General features: G+C 42.2%; 2 protein-coding genes across 2 annotated transcripts in view; both read right to left on the bottom strand.

Annotated features, from left to right (window-relative positions):
* Window positions 1–20,792, bottom strand: part of acbd4 (acyl-CoA binding domain containing 4) — a 179,971-nt gene that overhangs the window by 44,613 nt on the left and 114,566 nt on the right. The window lies entirely within an intron of this gene.
* On the bottom strand, window positions 17,293–19,150 carry LOC306817033 (leucine-rich repeat-containing protein 45-like). The gene is made up of 4 exons (XM_079333583.1): window positions 19,007–19,150; window positions 18,411–18,584; window positions 18,015–18,162; window positions 17,293–17,864 (listed from the first exon to the last, which is right to left on the bottom strand). Exons 1-4 carry the CDS (start codon window positions 19,133–19,135, stop codon window positions 17,665–17,667), a joined length of 651 nt encoding a protein of 216 aa, XP_079189709.1. The 5' UTR covers window positions 19,136–19,150; the 3' UTR covers window positions 17,293–17,664.

Raw genomic sequence — 20,792 nt, 5'->3', positions numbered from 1 at the left:
CTGAAAACCCCAAATAATGCACTTAAACACATCAGGGACGGTCCCTGTAAGAACTCTGACTATTCATGTTTTAAGGACAAACGTTGTGTTTTTAGTTTTTTATTGTATTGAAGGGAACAGAAACTTTTACTGTGCAGACCTAAAACTGACTGTCAATTATTTATGACTTCTGAATCAGATTACTGTTTGCTTTTGTGCTGCTAGCTGTACTGTAGTTAACCTGATGTATTTATTGAAACAGGTAATATATGCACTATGGTAGAATAGAAATGCAATAAAAATATTCTTATCAAAGAGAACTGCGTAAATCTGCGTCTGATCTGTGAGGTTTTTTTAATTTTTTAAAAATCTATTCATAATTTCTGAATCAAACAATCAGGACTAGAACGTCAGGAACAACTAGCCAATCACAGCGACTCTAAGAGGGTAACATTTGGGTTGCTTAGCAACAGTCAAATTGAAGAAATAAACTATGTTTGAAACCCATCGCGCCTTTGATCTGTGACATCACAGCGCCCACATGAGGAAGGCTGCTCTGTGTAAGGACAAACACCAAGTGAACCAGGAAATACTTTTATTAATTAATACAACTTGAAGAACACATTTCTGAACAGATGGACCCAAACAAAAGAGAAATGTCGAGTTATGGCTTGTGGCGTTCTCCAGTATTATCCAATGAAGAAATTGTTCAGTCTTATGAAAATGGACAATACATTGCAACGTCTCCCAAACTTCTCCTGGAGATGCTTAATGCAGCTCATCGCTCAGCTCAGGACAAAATCAAGAAGCTGGAGTGTGAGATGAAGAGCCTGAGGGAGGAGAAGTCAACGCTGCAGCAGAAGCAGAGACACGCTGAGAGAGAGACAGGAGACATGAGGGACGTCATCAAGAAGATGGAGGAGGACTTTCAGGAGGAGAGGACATCATGGCAGACAAGAATGAGACGGCTCGAGGAATCCAACAGAGAACTGGAAGAAAGCACGAAACGACGTGTGAAAGAAGAAACTTCTCCTGAGGAAAGTCTGCACATTCAGAGAGACGAGACCACTGCTGCACAACTGAGCCAACGTGAAGAAGAGTGGCGGGAGAAAATGAGACCGCTGCAGGAGGAGCTGGAGGAGTACAAGAGGAACATCGCCTCTTGTGAGGAATATTTGCGCCTGCAGGATGAGGAGGGGAAAGCCGCGAAAAAACGTTACGTGGAAGCGATCCGACTTCAAGATGAGGAGGCTGAAGGGAAACTGAGGGAATGTAACGGAAAGTGGCGGATGATAGTAAGACAGGTGGAGCACAGGGTTCAAGAACTAACTGAAGAAAAAAGCAGAAGAGAGAAGGAAATCGCCTCTCTTGAGGAGAGTCTGCGCATTCAGAGGGAGGAGAAGGACGCAGCACTTTCTGCAAAGGACGATCACTACCGAGAGGTGATCGTCCAAAAAGAGCAGCACGCTGCCACAGAGCTCAGGGAGTGTGAAGACAAGTGTCAGATCAGGGTGACGCGACTCGAGGAGGAGCTGGAAGAATCCAGGAGCGAACTCGCCGAAGGAAGAAAACAAGCAGAGAGGGAAATGACTTCTTCTGAGGAAGTGTGGGAGCTGACGGCGAGACGTCTGGAGGAGGAAGTCACTCGATCGAGGAGCGAACTCGATGAAATGGAGCGAGAAATCAACACTCGTGAAGAAACGTGGCGCCTGCAGAGAGACGAGAACGCTGCGAGGATTTCAGCCATGGAAGATCACTACCGAGAGGTGATCAGAGTTAAAGAGGAAGAGTGGCAAGTGAGAGTGGGACATCTCGAGGAGGAGCTGGAAATATCCAAATGGGAAATTGGTGAAAGCAGAATTCAGGTTTCAAGAGAAATAAAGTCTCTTGAAGAAGTTACGCTGCGGCAGCGAGAGGAGAACGCAGCGACGTTTTCAGCCTTGGAAGATCTCTATCAAAAGTTGATCGGCCTCAGAGAGGAGAACGCCGTCACTAAGCTGCAGGAGTGTGAAGAAAGGTGGCAGATCAAAGTGAAACATCTGGAGGGGACGCTGAAAGAACAGAAAGACCTCATCTCCTCTTTGTTAGAGAGAGCGATCGGAGTCACGGAGGAGCACGAGGACAACCTGATTCTGTTTGGTGAGATCCGATCAGAACTGAGTCAGAACAACGAGAAGTGGGAAATGAAGTGTAGGACGCTGGAGGAGAGCTACTTAAAGGAGCTGGCTGAAAACAAGGAGAGCTGCCAGAGAAGACTGAAGGAGATCGAAAGAACCAACGATCTCGGGAAGATGTTTCTGCAAAGAGAGGAAGAGTGGAGACGGATGTTGGAAGCCAAAGACGTCGAGCTTCAGGGAGTCCTCGGGAGGAAGAGGAAAAGGAAACCATGGTGGAAGAAAGACTTCAGATTCAGAAGGAGACAGCGCCACGCGGTGGAGTATACTCCACTTTAGGCGTAGTCCAATGACGACCCCCCTGAAGTTTCTGTATTTAATAAGAGCATAGTCTATATATATTATATTATATATTATCATATTTTTATGTTTTATATTTATATTTTTATATTTATATTTCATATACCTTAATAAATAATTATACATTTATAATTTTTCTGTCCTCAGTGTGTGATACTTCTCTGTATTCAGTGTGGAGTATACTCCACTTCAGGCGTAGTCCAATGAGACAACCCCCCTGAAGTTTCTGTATTTAATAAGAGCATAGTCTATACACTTATTTTAATTAATTACTTTATTTTACGTTTATTTTTTACATTTATTTAAATGACATTTATTTTAGATGGATTATGTATATATTTATTAGGGTGGTTGCCTGAAAGGCAAACCACACTACTACAATTGTTAATGTTATTATTAGTGTGAATGCTTGAAAGCTTTCACACTATTGTTTTTGAAGACGACCTCACTGCTAATGTCATGACTTGAAAGATATTTGCTGAGCAGATTTAGAGTTTGTGTTATATTTTACAGTATTTAAGAATCTGATAAATGCACGAAACAATCAAACAGCCTGAGATAATGTTTGGTTTCATTAAAAAGCTGTTAAAGGTTTTAACTTCATCTGCTGTGCCATTTATGGCAAAAGAATTATCCAGAAGATTTTTTGTAGAATTTGTGCAAAATTTTAGATTTAGTGCCAAAAACCGTGAACAAACCCAGCCATGTTTCCAACAACAAGGTGTTTTTGACCAAACAGTTCTCGGGACCTTTTGAAGAGGAACTGTTCGCTAGAGAGTTCCCTGAGAATACACCGCAGGTCACCTCTTCTCCATCTGCACCGCCATGGTGTCTACTCTGAAGCAGGAGCTAAAAAGGTTCCTCTAAACGGGGGTGTAGGAACTAAAATAGTCCAGAGTTCCTGCGATGCAGAATCACCAAAAAGAGAGGGCCGGTTCCAACAGTTCTTAGAACTATGAGAAAGTTCCTGCGGTCTGAAAACCCCAAATAATGCACTTAAACACATCAGGGACGGTCCCTGTAAGAACTCTGGCTATTCATGTTTTAAGGACAAACGTTGTGTTTTTAGTTTTTTATTGTATTGAAGGGAACAGAAACTTTTACTGTGCAGACCCAAAACTGACTGTCAATTATTTATGACTTCTGAATCAGGTTACTGTTTGCTTTTGTGCTGTCAGCTGTACTGTAGTTAACCTGATGTATTTATTGAAACAGGTAATATAGGCACTATGGTAGAATAGAAATGCAATAAAAATATTCTTATAAAAGAGAACTGCGTAAATCTGCGTCTGATCTGTGTTTTTTTAATTTTTTAAAAATCTATTCATAATTTCTGAATCAAACAATCAGGACTAGAACGTCAGGAACAACTAGCCAATCACAGCGACTCTAAGAGGGTAACATTTGGGTTGCTTAGCAACAGTCAAATTGAAGAAATAAACTATGTTTGAAACCCATCGCGCCTTTGATCTGTGACATCACAGCGCCCACATGAGGAAGGCTGCTCTGTGCAAGGACAAACACCAAGTGAACCAGGAAATACTTTTATTAATTAATACAACTTGAAGAACACATTTCTGAACAGATGGACCCAAACAAAAGAGAAATGTCGAGTTATGGCTTGTGGCGTTCTCCAGTATTATCCAATGAAGAAATTGTTCAGTCTTATGAAAATGGACAATACATTGCAACGTCTCCCAAACTTCTCCTGGAGATGCTTAATGCAGCTCATCGCTCAGCTCAGGACAAAATCAAGAAGCTGGAGTGTGAGATGAAGAGCCTGAGGGAGGAGAAGTCAACGCTGCAGCAGAAGCAGAGACACGCTGAGAGAGAGACAGGAGACATGAGGGACGTCATCAAGAAGATGGAGGAGGACTTTCAGGAGGAGAGGACATCATGGCAGACAAGAATGAGACGGCTCGAGGAATCCAACAGAGAACTGGAAGAAAGCACGAAACGACGTGTGAAAGAAGAAACTTCTCCTGAGGAAAGTCTGCACATTCAGAGAGACGAGACCACTGCTGCACAACTGAGCCAACGTGAAGAAGAGTGGCGGGAGAAAACGAGACCGCTGCAGGAGGAGGTGGAGGAGTACAAGAGGAACATCGACTCTTGTGAGGAATATTTGCGCCTGCAGGACGAGGAGGGGAAAGCCGCAAAAAAACGCTACGTGGAAGCGATCCGACTTCAAGATGAGGAGGCTGAAGGGAAACTGAGGGAATGTGACGGAAAGTGGCGGATGATAGTAAGACAGGTGGAGCTCAAGGTTCAAGAACTAACTGAAGAAAAAAGCAGAAGAGAGAAGGAAATCGCCTCTCTTGAGGAGAGTCTGCGCATTCAGAGGGAGGAGAAGGACGCAGCACTTTCTGCAAAGGACGATCACTACCGAGAGGTGATCGTCCAAAAAGAGCAGCACGCTGCCACAGAGCTCAGGGAGTGTGAAGACAAGTGTCAGATCAGAGTGACGCGACTCGAGGAGGAGCTGGAAGAATCCAGGAGCGAACTCGCCGAAGGAAGAAAACAAGCAGGGAGGGAAATGACTTCTTCTGAGGAAGTGTGGGAGCTGACGGCGAGACGTCTGGAGGAGGAAGTCACTCGATCGAGGAGCGAACTCGATGAAATGGAGCGAGAAATCAACGCTCGTGAAGAAACGTGGCGCCTGCAGAGAGACGAGAACGCTGCGAGGATTTCAGCCATGGAAGATCACTACCAAGAGGTGATCAGAGTTAAAGAGGAAGAGTGGCAAGTGAGAGTGGGACATCTCGAGGAGGAGCTGGAAATATCCAAATGGGAAATTGGTGAAAGCAGAATTCAGGTTTCAAGAGAAATAAAGTCTCTTGAAGATGTTACGCTGCGGCAGCGAGAGGAGAACGCAGCGACGTTTTCAGCCTTGAAAGATCTCTATCAAAAGTTGATCGGCCTCAGAGAGGAGAACGCCGTCACTAAGCTGCAGGAGTGTGAAGAAAGGTGGCAGATCAAAGTGAAACATCTGGAGGGGACGCTGAAAGAACAGAAAGACCTCGTCTCCTCTTTGTTAGAGAGAGCGATCGGAGTCACGGAGGAGCACGAGGACAACCTGATTCTGTTTGGTGAGATCCGATCAGAACTGAGTCAGAACAACGAGAAGTGGGAAATGAAGTGTAGGACGCTGGAGGAGAACTACTTAAAGGAGCTGGCTGAAAACAAGGAGAGCTGCCAGAGAAGACTGAAGGAGATCGAAAGAACCAACGAGCTCGGGAAGATGTTTCTGCAAAGAGAGGAAGAGTGGAGACGGATGTTGGAAGCCAAAGACGTCGAGCTTCAGGGAGTCCTCGGGAGGAAGAGGAAGAGGAAACCATGGTGGAAGAAACACTTCAGATTCAGAAGGAGACAGCGCCACCTGGTGGAGTATACTCCACTTTAGGCGTAGTCCAATGACGACCCCCCTAAAGTTTCTGTATCTAATAAGAGCATAGTCTCTATATATTATATTATATATTATCATATTTTTATGTTTTATATTTATATTTTTATATTTATATTTCATATACCTTAATAAATAATTATACATTTATAATTTTTCTGTCCTCAGTGTGTCTGTCTATTCAGTGTGCACATTCATAAGAGTCTCAAAGAAAAATCAAATAGCAACCGAACCGAAACACAAATAAATAAACACAGGATATTTTTAAATGGGCTTTTTTCCCCTTTACAGCCCAACCAATGCAGTGTCCTCTTCTAACTCACCTCCGAGGTGTCAATAGGGCGACAGTCATTCAGTCCACAGGCCACCGACCTTTGACCCCTGACACAACTGTGGTGTTACAAACTGTAGAGACGCTAAGAAACGAACTCTACTTAAAACTCCGGCCTCCTCGATGCTAATTCTGTTAGCGATAGCTTGCGTAATATCCATCATGTGAAGAAAATAGAAATGTCCCCCTTCGCTGTGTATCTGTATATGAATGAGGCGTGACCACATTTGTTCTCTTATCCCTCCATTTTGATACTTTTATTTTTTTAAGCTAAATGTTATCGTAGTAGTTTATAGGTTTGCCAAATAGTCTAGAAATGCCTGCTGCGATATGAATCAACCAATACGTTCAAAGGTAGGTGAAGTTTTGTAGCATTTTAACAATCTGACTTTGTACTTTGTATGCTTGTAAATGACCTTAAAGAGATACGCTGGAAGCATTCAGAGAAGAAGATGCTTGAGGAAAGTTGATCTAAATCAAAGCGTTCATTGTTGTAACAATCTTTATGGTCAGGAGGATTTTTGTGATATGTTGAAATCTGTGAAAAGGCCAGTGATTGATCCTTTCTGAGACCTGTTCTACACACTTCTATTCTACGTTTTTTAAACTGAGGTTTTCCTCCTTAAAAAATAAGTCAACAACGATGTCCTTGACATGCAAACGATTTTCTAACCATTCCTCTGCAATGGTTGTTTTATTATTTGTAAATTCAGTTTAAAGAGAGTACAGGCCGTGTGGTGGACACTGTAGCTTCAGTGTTTAGCCAGCTCTGCATGTGGTGGACACTGTAGCTTCAGTGTTTAGCCAGCTCTGCATGTGGTGGACACTGTAGCTTCAGTGTTTAGCCAGCTCTGCATGTGGTGGACACTGTAGCTTCAGTGTTTAGCCAGCTCTGCATGTGGTGGACACTGTAGCTTCAGTGTTTAGCCAGCTCTGCATGTGGTGGACACTGTAGCTTCAGTGTTTAGCCAGCTCTGCATGGGTCTGCAAAGCTTTCTGCGTTCTAACCTCTCTCCATGTTTCAAAAGCATCTCCAACATTGATCCTAGTTTCAGCATGTTTGAGTTGTCGGCCCAGGTCACACAGAGCTTTATGAAGCAGCAGTGACCTCCGGCGTCCAATCAGGCGTCTCTCCTCGTCCACATAGTGGGAAGGTAACAAAATGATCAGTGAGTGGTTTTAAACATGGACTGTATAAAATATGGACGTCACCCACTGGTTACTGATCAGGCATTTTGAAGCCCAGTATTGGTGGTCGACAATTTAAAAAAAAAAAAATGCAAATTGAAAGTCCCTGTTGTTGCTTTTAAGACGAACCAAACGTGGACAGACTGTTTTATTTAGCTTCATCTTTGAAGGATTTTGTGTTTAGATGTGCGTGAACAGCGACTGTGACACATAGATTTAGTTACTGTCAGTGTTTGAACATGTTTGTATGTTCGGTATCATTCATGCAGCTGTTTCATACAGCGTAGTTGTTTTTTTAACATTGTTATTGTATGTTCACACATTACAAGAAGAACTATGACGTTTTAGAAGACGACCTCACTGCTAATGTCATGACTTGAAAGATATTTGCTGAGCAGATTTAGAGTTTGTGTTATATTTTACAGTATTTAAGAATCTGATAAATGCACGAAACAATCAAACAGCCTGAGATAATGTTTGGTTTCATTAAAAAGCTGTTAAAGGTTTTAACTTCATCTGCTGTGCCATTTATGGCAAAAGAATTATCCAGAAGATTTTTTGTAGAATTTGTGCAAAATTTTAGATTTTAGATTTAGTGCCAAAAACCGTCAACAAACCGAGCCATGTTTCCAACAACAAGGTGTTTTTGACCTTTTGAAGAGGAACTGTTCGCTAGAGAGTTCCCTGAGAATACACCGCAGGTCACCTCTTCTCCATCTGCACCGCCATGGTGTCTACTCTGAAGCAGGAGCTAAAAAGGTTCCTCTAAACGGGGGTGTAGGAACTAAAATAGTCCAGAGTTCCTGCGATGCAGAATCACCAAAAAAAGAGGGCCGGTTCCAACAGTTCTTAGAACTATGAGAAAGTTCCTGCGGTCTGAAAACCCCAAATAATGCACTTAAACACATCAGGGACGGTCCCTGTAAGAACTCTGGCTATTCATGTTTTAAGGACAAACGTTGTGTTTTTAGGTTTTTATTGTATTGAAGGGAACAGAAACTGTTACTGTGCAGACCTAAAACTGACTGTCAATTATTTATGACTTCTGAATCAGATTACTGTTTGCTTTTGTGCTGCTAGCTGTACTGTAGTTAACCTGATGTATTTATTGAAACAGGTAATATATGCACTATGGTAGAATAGAAATGCAATAAAAATATTCTTATAAAAGAGAACTGCGTAAATCTGCGTCTGATTTGTGAGGTTTTTTTAATTTTTTAAAAATCTATTCATAATTTCTGAATCAAACAATCAGGACTAGAACGTCAGGAACAACTAGCCAATCACAGCGACTCTAAGAGGGTAACATTTGGGTTGCTTAGCAACAGTCAAATTGAAGAAATAAACTATGTTTGAAACCCATCGCGCCTTTGATCTGTGACATCACAGCGCCCACAAGAGGAAGGCTGCTCTGTGTAAGGACAAACACCAAGTGAACCAGGAAATACTTTTATTAATTAATACAACTTGAAGAACACATTTCTGAACAGATGAACCCAAACAAAAGAGAAATGTCGAGTTATGGCTTGTGGCGTTCTCCAGTATTATCCAATGAAGAAATTGTTCAGTCTTATGAAAATGGACAATACATTGCAACGTCTCCCAAACTTCCCCTGGAGATGCTTAATGCAGCTCATCGCTCAGCTCAGGACAAAATCAAGAAGCTGGAGTGTGAGATGAAGAGCCTGAGGGAGGAGAAGTCAACGCTGCAGCAGAAGCAGAGACACGCTGAGAGAGAGACAGGAGACATGAGGGACGTCATCAAGAAGATGGAGGAGGACTTTCAGGAGGAGAGGACATCATGGCAGACAAGAATGAGACGGCTCGAGGAATCCAACAGAGAACTGGAAGAAAGCACGAAACGACGTGTGAAAGAAGAAACTTCTCCTGAGGAAAGTCTGCACATTCAGAGAGACGAGACCACTGCTGCACAACTGAGCCAACGTGAAGAAGAGTGGCGGGAGAAAACGAGACAGCTGCAGGAGGAGCTGGAGGAGTACAAGAGGAACATCGCCTCTTGTGAGGAATATTTGCGCCTGCAGGATGAGGAGGGGAAAGCCGCAAAAAAACGTTACGTGGAAGCGATCCGACTTCAAGATGAGGAGGCTGAAGGGAAACTGAGGGAATGTAACGGAAAGTGGCGGATGATAGTAAGACAGGTGGAGCACAGGGTTCAAGAACTAACTGAAGAAAAAAGCAGAAGAGAGAAGGAAATCGCCTCTCTTGAGGAGAGTCTGCACATTCAGAGGGAGGAGAAGGACGCAGCACTTTCTGCAAAGGACGATCACTACCGAGAGGTGATCGTCCAAAAAGAGCAGCACGCTGCCACAGAGCTCAGGGAGTGTAAAGACAAGTGTCAGATCAGAGTGACGCGACTCGAGGAGGAGCTGGAAGAATCCAGGAGCGAACTCGCCGAAGGAAGAAAACAAGCAGAGAGGGAAATGACTTCTTCTGAGGAAGTGTGGGAGCTGACGGCGAGACGTCTGGAGGAGGAAGTCACTCGATCGAGGAGCGAACTCGATGAAATGGAGCGAGAAATCAACGCTCGTGAAGAAACGTGGCGCCTGCAGAGAGACGAGAACGCTGCGAGGATTTCAGCCATGGAAGATCACTACCGAGAGGTGATCAGAGTTAAAGAGGAAGAGTGGCAAGTGAGAGTGAGACATCTCGAGGAGGAGCTGGAAATATCCAAATGGGAAATTGGTGAAAGCAGAATTCAGGTTTCAAGAGAAATAAAGTCTCTTGAAGATGTTACGCTGCGGCAGCGAGAGGAGAACGCAGCGACGTTTTCAGCCTTGGAAGATCTCTATCAAAAGTTGATCCGCCTCAGAGAGGAGAACACCGTCACTAAGCTGCAGGAGTGTGAAGAAAGGTGGCAGATCAAAGTGAAACATCTGGAGGGGACGTTGAAAGAACAGAAAGACCTCGTCTCCTCTTTGTTAGAGAGAGCGATCGGAGTCACGGAGGAGCACGAGGACAACCTGATTCTGTTTGGTGAGATCCGATCAGAACTGAGTCAGAACAACGAGAAGTGGGAAATGAAGTGTAGGACGCTGGAGGAGAGCTACTTAAAGGAGCTGGCTGAAAACAAGGAGAGCTGCCAGAGAAGACTGAAGGAGATGGAAAGAACCAACGATCTCGGGAAGATGTTTCTGCAAAGAGAGGAAGAGTGGAGACGGATGTTGGAAGCCAAAGACGTCGAGCTTCAGGGAGTCCTCGGGAGGAAGAGGAAGAGGAAACCATGGTGGAAGAAAGACTTCAGATTCAGAAGGAGACAGCGCCACCTGGTGGAGTATACTCCACTTTAGGCGTAGTCCAATGAGACGACCCCCCTAAAGTTTCTGTATTTAATAAGAGCATAGTCTCTATATATTATATTATATATTATCATATTTTTATGTTTTATATTTATATTTTTATATTTATATTTCATATACCTTAATAAATAATTATACATTTATAATTTTTCTGTCCTCAGTGTGTGATACTTCTCTGTATTCAGTGTGGAGTATACTCCACTTCAGGCGTAGTCCAATGAGACAACCCCCCTGAAGTTTCTGTATTTAATAAGAGCATAGTCTATATATATTATATTATATAATATCATATTTTTATGTTTTATATTTATATTTTTATATTTATATTTCATATACCTTAATAAATAATTATACATTTATAATTTTTCTGTCCTCAGTGTGTGATACTTCTCTGTATTCAGTGTGGAGTATACTCCACTTCAGGCGTAGTCCAATGAGACAACCCCCCTGAAGTTTCTGTATTTAATAAGAGCATCCTCTCTTGAGGAGAGTCTGCGCATTCAGAGGGAGGAGAAGGACGCAGCACTTTCTGCAAAGGACGATCACTACCGAGAGGTGATCAGAGTTAAAGAGGAAGAGTGGCAAGTGAGAGTGAGACATCTCGAGGAGGAGCTGGAAATATCCAAATGGGAAATTGGTGAAAGCAGAATTCAGGTTTCAAGAGACATAAAGTCTCTTGAAGAAGTTACGCTGCGGCAGCGAGAGGAGAACGCAGCGACGTTTTCAGCCTTGGAAGATCTCTATCAAAAGTTGATCCGCCTCAGAGAGGAGAACGCCGTCACTAAGCTGCAGGAGTGTGAAGAAAGGTGGCAGATCAAAGTGAAACATCTGGAGGGGACGCTGAAAGAACAGAAAGACCTCATCTCCTCTTTGTTAGAGAGAGCGATCGGAGTCACGGAGGAGCACGAGGACAACCTGATTCTGTTTGGTGAGATCCGATCAGAACTGAGTCAGAACAACGAGAAGTGGGAAATGAAGTGTAGGTCGCTGGAGGAGAGCTACTTAAAGGAGCTGGCTGAAAACAAGGAGAGCTGCCAGAGAAGACTGAAGGAGATCGAAAGAACCAACGAGCTCGGGAAGATGTTTCTGCAAAGAGAGGAAGAGTGGAGACGGATGTTGGAAGCCAAAGACGTCGAGCTTCAGGGAGTCCTCGGGAGGAAGAGGAAGAGGAAACCATGGTGGAAGAAACACTTCAGATTCAGAAGGAGACAGCGCCACCTGGTGGAGTATACTCTACTTCAGGCGTAGTCCAATAACGACCCCCCTGAAGTTTCTGTATTTAATAAGAGCATAGTCTATATATATTATATTATATATTATCATATTTTTATGTTTTATATTTATATTTTTATATTTATATTTCATATACCTTAATAAATAATTATACATTTATAATTTTTCTGTCCTCAGTGTGTGATACTTCTCTGTATTCAGTGTGGAGTATACTCCACTTCAGGCGTAGTCCAATGAGACAACCCCCCTGAAGTTTCTGTATTTAATAAGAGCATAGTCTATACACTTATTTTAATTAATTACTTTATTTTACATTTATTTTTTACATTTATTTAAATGACATTTATTTTAGATGGATTATGTATATATTTATTAGGGTGGTTGCCTGAAAGGCAAACCACACTACTACAATTGTTAACTAGACAATTCCTGCAGAAATTGTGAGGGTGGTTGCCGTGTGTGCGTGAGAGTCTGTGTGTGTGTGTGTGTGTGTGTGTGTGGGACAGCAGTAAGAATGGTGCCATCTAACAGCTAAGACAGAACTCTGTCCCACTCTAAACACTAACTCTGATAAGCTGCTCACTGATTGGTTGACATTCAGCTTTGATCTGCCAGAACATTCCATCAATGTCTTTGAATGGGCTTACCACTGCTCACAAAACCTCAAATATCTTGAAAACTAAACATGATATAACCGATCCGTTTGGACTGTGAGCGACAGCACAAATAGGCGCACGTTTTGATATATTTATATATATTTATTTTCATCTAACATTCAGATTTTGACCACAGTGGCAATTTTAAAACATGAGTGAAAACTGTGAAATTCTGGACATCAGTTAGAGCCTTGATTCTCAAACTGTGGTGGTACGCGAGCTCCCCTCTAGTGGTACGCGGAGGAAGGTCATACATATTTTTTGAAAATAAAATTAATTTGAAAATATATATTAGCAAAATAGTAGAAGACCTAAAATTAAAATACATAAAACATATTAAATTCATATTTAAAATAAGCATGTCTTTCCATTATTTTTGTCTCAATATCCGCCTGCTACATCACCCGGTTCATGCTCATTGTTAATATTATTATTAGTGTGAATGCTTGAAAGCATTCACACTATTGTTATCCAGTTCTTTATACTTATTCTCCCACTTCCGTACGTTTTTTGCTTCGCTTCTACTTTTGCACCGTTTGTGCTACTTTCACCGTTCAACTACCATACTGTTCAGCTTTTTCTGCTCATTATGGCTATGACTTTTCACGTTTTTACTACTTTTACTTTTTAAGTTATTTCACTTTTTCCAGAAAATTCTGCCCCATTGAAATGAATGGGATTTTTTTCCACTGTTCCACCTTTTTCTCAGCCTTATAACTTTTGCTCTGTTCCACGTAGAGACTTCATTTTTACTTTAAAACGTTCACACGTTTCCCCGCTACTTTTACTACATTTACATTGTTTTGCTATCTTGTATACTTTTTAAACTATACCTCCAAATGTTTTGTGATGTTTTTTGCTGTCTTCCACGTTTTTGAATGGGTGTCTATGTGGTGGGAGGTTTCCAGATAGAGTGAGTGACATCATCACTAGAGTGAGGCTGAGTTGGGAGATTATTTCTAAATCTCCCGAACAAATTGCTCTAGCGACCACAATTTTCACACCACATGACTAAATTTACCCTCAAAACGTAGGGAAACTTGTCCTCTCGCTCACATTAAAATTTCAGGACAAACGGAGCAACGATTTGGACACTGTGAGCTTCAAAGCGGCAGGTGGTCCAAAAAACTCTCCATTCGAAACCATTAAAACGAGTCTGAAGAACACGAAAATTTTCTCCGTTTTTACATTGCTGTAGTTCCGACATTTCTTGGATCCCAGACATAAAAATTACATCAACGCGTTCAACTACTTCTCCTCTTGCTCATAAAATCATCATTCAGCCACCAACTCTTCATTTTAACCCTTAAAATAAGCACTGAATAGGGAGACTTTCCGCCCCCCAGCTGCCAGCTGACTGCAGTTACCGTAAATTCCGGACTATAAGCCCCTACTTTTTTCCTCACACTTCGCGCACTACGGCTTCTACTCCGGTGCGGCTTATTTATGGATTTTTCTTGGGGGACAATGAGCTTGTGCCGCAAAAACATTTGTCCTCGTCACATCGGATCTTAATATCAGTCATTTTGCGCTTCATGCACGCACCCTCATCATGGAAAACACACGGAGAAATACATATGATGCAGCTTTCAAGTTAAAGGCGATCGACCTGGCTGTCAAAGAAGCTAACAGAGCTGCTGCACGTTAAGATGACACTGACAGCAACAACGAAAAAGACACTGACGAAGTGAGTAATGAAGTCATTCCGAGTCAGTGAATGGATGGACTTTTTCTTGTGAAATGTATTAGGGTAATCTTTTTCATCAGCCGTGTTACAGACACTGTTCGATCAAGGATTTCCACTAGGCTTCGTATTTGCGGATGTTACCGGTAGTACGTATTTAATTAAAAGTTAAACAAATGTTTTTATGTCACGTCTTTCTGTGCAAATAGCTCTGTTATAACGTGGACACCTGCGGCTTATAATCAAGTGCGGCTTATATATGTACTAATAATTTTTTTAACTTATTTTTAGCCGGTGCGGCTTATATCCAGGTGCGCTCAATAGTCTGGGATTTACGGTATGTATGTATTTTTTCTCTTTCAACTGTTTGTTCTGTTTTCCTTGTTTGAATTATCCTGTATACTTGTATTTGTTTTGAACATGTAAAGTGTCTTTGAGTTTTTGAAAAGCGCTCTATCAATAAAATGTAAATTTGCTAATAGCTGTTTTTTTAAGAATTTTTTTTTTTGCTTTTGATGTCGTTTATATTTCCTGTTTTCCTGTTTTTTTGGAGCTGCTGTAACAACCAAATTTGGGAGATCAACTTTATCCTTTTAGATAAGCACAGATTTTGTTACCCTATGCTCTGTTTGGTACCCCCCATATATATAAAAAAAAAAGTATAGAGATTCAATCCAGTTTAAAAAAAAAAAAAGAAAAGAAGAAATTGGTATGTTTTGAAATACAACAAACGGAAAGCTCTCTACATTCTGAGACGAGACCTTCATAAAGTAGTCTCGATACACTATGAAGACGACAACGCTGGCGTATTTCTACATTCAGTGATCCATCATGACAATTAAGGGTCTTTGGCTGTTCCTCCAACACGTATTTAGATCTCTAGAATCACATTTCACAACATTTTACTGAGAAAAAGAGTCTTCATCAAAAATAAGACCACAAAACAAATAGCTCAACAAATATAAATCACATGTACAACAATGTGAAGTCAAAACCCAGCCCTGTGTTTCATGGCTGAATACGCCGGGCTTCCTTCAGACGTTTTTAAAAAACAGCAGGTATCATTTTGTGAGCTGCAGAGAAGCAGCCGTCCGGTTTGACACATGTTCAATATTAAAGAGCATATTGCAGGTTAAAAAAATTGTTTAATTAATATTTTATATAGTCTGTTAATGGCCGTAAAATAAGTAGGTTATTTTTTTAATATGTTCTACAACACATAAGTGCTCTAATTTAGAGGAGAAAGTGGCTGTTTTAGCATAGCCGTTTAGAACGCGCTTTTTTTTCAACAACGCGTCATATGACGTAACATGAGGGAGTCGTGTTCTGTTACTCTGCTTTGATCGCTGTATGCGTACATGTATGAATGAATGAATGAAGCCTTTATTGCCCCTGGGGGAACTTGTCTTGCACCGAGAGCATGAAACACTTTACAAACAAACATTTAAAGGCAGCACAAAAGAATTAAAGCACAAAAACAGGCTAAAACATGATTAAAGAGGTGTAAAGAGGTGTGACAGACAGGATGCCTCCCTGCAATAGTTTGTAATTTGCGCGGCGCACATTCAGGTGCACAGTGTAAGTGGCTTGATTATTCATAGTGTTTTTTGGTGAATTATTCCCACAACCAGAAACGATCGAATAGACACATTGAATATTTCGGCATCAGACACAAAAGCGTTCCCTTATTAATTTAAATCTCTGGCTGTTTAACATAAAATATTATATACGCAGACAGAAAGCGTTTAATGATTTGATCTGCTGGAATCCTCTGTTATATTCTCTAGTTTGCGCGTAATAGACACCGGACAGTCTGTATTAATATATGTAGTCATACGATTGATTATAAATCCAACTCTGTTACAAGAGAGCGTGTGCGTGTCTGTGTGTGTGTGTGTGTGTGTGTGTGTGTGTGTGTGTGTCTGTGTGTGTGAGCGCGCAGTGGGGAAAGACGGAACGCGCGGTTTGGAAACAAACAGAAACACAAGCTTTACGTCTGTCGGTCCTCTATCCCATTAAAACTTTAAACTTCTTGTAGTAGCCTAATATATGTGCACGCATTAAACTGTGGAGTGTGTGCGCTGTTGTGCATGTTTGTGTGGACGTGCGCTGTGAACTCACGTCAGGAGCATCCTGCACCATACACTGTATTATCTATAACAACGTGAGCACTGGGCTGCATCAGGAATAAACAATAAAGACATAGTGCTGCATTTGCACAGGCCGTGTAATCGGGTTCTATGTCTCTCTCTCTCTCTCTCTCTCTCGCGCGCGCGCACACAGCACGGCACCGTAATACGTTGTACAGATTTGCTGTTTTTACCAGCAGCTCCCATACAATGTAAAGGTGAATGATCGGCACTTGCACCTTCTACAAATTGTTTTTTAATTGATTGAATGTGATTACAAACTTTATATATGCTGATGTGAACACAGCACTCGCCCATATATGGCGAGCTGACACCTGTCACTCAGCAGGACGCCTGCTCCGGATCTCTCCTCACACCACTTCTCTCCTGAGGCCGTTATTCCTCTAATCCTGCCTGTTTCTGCTCTCTATCACATCTAACAGGTTCATAATAATAAGCCAGCACACCATTATATGTAAAGGAATACATATTTTCTTCCTAGTTATTGACGGGAGTGACACTCGGATCCATGCTTTTCTATGTTAAACAGACGGGGATTCAGCAGGACTCCCTTATGTTACGTCACAGCCGAATGCGGAAGTAAAAAGCAAAGACGTGCGAACACGTACTAAAACTTCTCCAGGAGACCCTGTGGGTTATTAATTTCAGAATTTCTTTAAAAACAGCATTGTTAACGTATTTTTCTATGATTAGTTAAATTTTGTCTTTAACCTGCAATATGCTCTTTAAGGCTTGAAAATGTGACAGGATGGGGCAGCACAGTCCACACGGGTTTCAATGGTTACTTACCGTCGTGTCAGTCAATGGAAGAGCGAAACACGACAACATGTTGGACAAACGTTACACCTCACTGTCTGACTCATGTTTGAGATCTTTATAGCATTATTTCTATTTCTGTGTCGTGAAGATATTAGTCACGCTGAAAAAACAGAATGATTGATTTTGACTGTCTTACTCGCAGTTATTCTACCTTTTTCCTGTGAACCAAGTCGACTATCAAAGTGGGACCTGCTCCGACAATTTCAGGCTTTTCTAACTCTTCATATCCCGCCTCTATCAGCACATTGTGTTTGGTTTAAAAACAGCACTAACAGAAAATATCTGTTGCTTCACTCCTGATTTTTTTTCCCACTCTTTTCTTCTTTTAAAGTCCTGATGATTTGGATTTGTAATCTGTGCTGGACGCTCCTGACCTGTGCAGAGATACGGCGAGGGTCCGAGGTAGCAGCGGAGGAGCTGAGGTGTCTGCTCACTTCTTTGGGCTGCTGAAGTGTCCCAGAGGTGAGCCCTGAACGTAGGTGAGGATGGCGCTCTGCAGGTAGCTGGCTCTGTTGGCCTCGTCCTCCCTCATCCTCTGGATCTCTGCGTCTTTAAGCCGCAGCTTCTCCAGCATGGAAGACAGCTCGCTCTCTTTGTCCAGGAGCGCCTCTCGGTGGTTACTGCTGAGTACTGCAGGACAGCAAGCCACAGGTGAGGGGAGATATGACAGGATAAACTACAATCTACATCATATGTTCTGAACAAATCAGTCCTCTTTATTAAAAAGTGAAGAAGCGTCTGATGTGGCACGACTGAAAGTGATTCGGCGTGAAGCGGCACCTTTAATCTCTCTCTCCAGGGCGCTGATCTTCTCTTTGAGTCCTCCCTGCGCGGTCCTCTCTGCCTGTAAATGTCCGATCTGCTCCTGCAGCTCCACCCTCACCCGGCTCACCTCAGCCACCCTCTCCTGGTCCTTCCCCGACAGCTCCTGCAACCACACAACCATATAAAACAACAGTTATCTATTTATTCCAAAACGAAGCAAGCGATTCACTCAGATTAAGAACACTAAGACCAGCTAGCATTTTGTCCGAGCAGAATAGAGCGCCCATGTGGTGAACGGTGTCTTTCTGTAGGTTATAGGATTCTCTACTGGAGCGCTTGGAGCAGCTGCACAAAGACGGCTCCTCGCTACGAGAAGGATGCAGACACATAAAGCAGCTTGTTGATCCTGACCTGCTGGAGCTCCTCGATCCTGCGCCTCAGTCCGTCCGTCTCGACGCTCTGCTGGCCGTTCTTGGCCTGCAGCTCACTGATGGTCTGTTTCTGCTGGGAGCAGTGCAGCTGCACCTCCTGCATGGAGGAGCGCACCGAGCGAAGCTTCTCCTCCAATGAGGAGACGTGCTCCTGCTGCTCGGTGGGGAGGGCAAAAAAAACAGCAAGAATGGAGTCACTTTGACAGAACTGAAACTACCCAGGACCAATCAAAAGATGACCCCACAGTCGAACAGTTTGACTTAAACTGAATGAAGCAAAACTGTTAACTTCCATCCTGCTCACTTATGAAACACTCACTGTGGATATTTGCTGCTTCTCTCTCTCTCAGTCACAGGCATGAAAGCTTTCATTATTGAAACAGTTTTTTGCTGCTGATGGTTTTTTTAGTCATAACTTCAAACTGAGTGTTGCAGTGTCTCATCGCAAAGGTTTCCCTTCATCCACTGATGTCTGGGATGAACCTGAATTTGTTTCCAGGCTGAACATAAATGTCCTCCAGTGACGACATGTTTCACCTGCTGACCTGATCACAGGTGAAGCCTTCTTGAACTCACCTCCTCCAGGCGCGCCTGAGCTCGCACCCGGCCCAGTTCCTCCTCTGCCTGGGCCCTCTCAGTCACACATGCTGCTTTGGCTTTACTCAGATCCTGCAACACAGAGACGATGACAGTCAGAGTGAACATTACAGCACTGCTTGTGAGAGTGAACTAAAAGGTTTCACTCTGTTTAATGTCTAATCATTTACAGCCCAAACACTGTTGCATATATATTCTTGGACCTGGAGGTAATGATCATGGCTCAATGTGAGCCGTTGATGGAAGGAAAACAGTAACTGCAGCTGTATTGAGAAGCAGCCCAGAGACTCACACTATAGATCACAGGAAGCACTGAACAGCCAATCACAGTGATCGACGCTGACGTCGACTCAACATGTTGAATCGGCCTTAAAAATGCAGAGAGAAGCAAAAACTAGTATTTAGATTTCACGTTACCTTTACTTGGAGAATACTTTAAAGGATAACCCGCTTCTGCTAGCTTTATGAGGTGAGCTCTCGTTTCCTCCTCCGTGCGCGGACAGCAGCGCCCTCCACGCGCGCGAGCACGTTCCAGCTTATTGATCCATTAAGCTAGTTTCTTGACTAATGTAGTGGCACTCCGTCTCTTTCTTTGTCCTTTGTACCACTTATTGGAGTCAACTCACAGTTTTTGCAACGCGAGCGAAAAAACGACAACTTTTCTTCGTTTTAAAAAGTTTACTGTAAAAAATTCAAAGTAAAATAAAAGTATAACAAAGGTCGAAAGCACGGTCAAAAAACTGTGTAGCTTCCATCAACACTTGACTCCAACTACCTACGTTACATGCGTCATATTTAAATACGCAGTGATGTCATGACCAAAAACATTCAATGACTAAATTATGACTTTACAAACCATTTTAAACATTGTGAATTAACATGGACTTACTGAAAATCACATTTTAATCATTTTTAACTAAATATTTATAATCAAATCAACAATATGCATATTGGCTCTTACAAATACATCAGGGACGGTCCCTGTAAGAACTCTGACTATTCATGTTTTAAGGACAAACGTTGTGTTTTTAGTTTTTTATTGTATTGAAGGGAACAGAAACTTTTACTGTGCAGACCCAAAACTGACTGTCAATTATTTATGACTTCTGAATCAGGTTACTGTTTGCTTTTGTGCTGCTAGCTGTACTGTAGTTAACCTGATGTATTTATTGAAACAGGTAATATATGCACTATGGTAGAATAGAAATGCAATAAAAATATTCTTATAAAAGAGAACTGCGTAAATCTGCGTCTGATCTGTGTTTTTTTAATTTTTTAAAAATCTATTCATAATTTCTGAATCAAACAATCAGGACTAGAACGTCAGGAACAACTAGCCAATCACAGCGACTCTAAGAGGGTAACATTTGGGTTGCTTAGCAACAGTCAAATTGAAGAAATAAACTATGTTTGAAACCCATCGCGCCTTTGATCTGTGACATCACAGCGCCCACATGAGGAAGGCTGCTATGTGTAAGGACAAACACCAAGTGAACCAGGAAATACTTTTACTAATTAATACAACTTGTAGAACACATTTCTGAACAGATGAACCCAAACAAAAGAGAAATGTCGAGTTATGGCTTGTGGCGTTCTCCAGTATTATCCAATGAAGAAATTGTTCAGTCTTATGAAAATGGACAATACATTGCAACGTCTCCCAAACTTCTCCTGGAGATGCTTAATGCAGCTCATCGCTCAGCTCAGGACAAAATCAAGAAGCTGGAGTGTGAGATGAAGAGCCTGAGGGAGGAGAAGTCAACGC

This window comes from Symphodus melops (genome assembly GCF_947650265.1).
Source record: "Symphodus melops genome assembly, chromosome: 21".
Lineage (NCBI taxonomy): Eukaryota > Metazoa > Chordata > Actinopteri > Labriformes > Labridae > Symphodus > Symphodus melops.
The sequence above is the reverse complement of the archived record's forward strand: the minus strand, read 5'-3'. Positions and strand labels throughout refer to the sequence as shown.

Bases quoted from the DNA above. Each gene is read 5' to 3' on its own strand.
- LOC306817033 (XM_079333583.1), bottom strand. From the start codon at position 19,135: ATGTTCACTCTGACTGTCATCGTCTCTGTGTTGCAGGATCTGAGTAAA. The intron at 18,585-19,006 runs GTGAGTTCAAGA...CCCACCGAGCAG, and splicing joins CTCAGGCGCGCCTGGAGGAG to CAGGAGCACGTCTCCTCATT. The intron at 18,163-18,410 runs GTCAGGATCAAC...GTGTGGTTGCAG, and splicing joins GGATCGAGGAGCTCCAGCAG to GAGCTGTCGGGGAAGGACCA.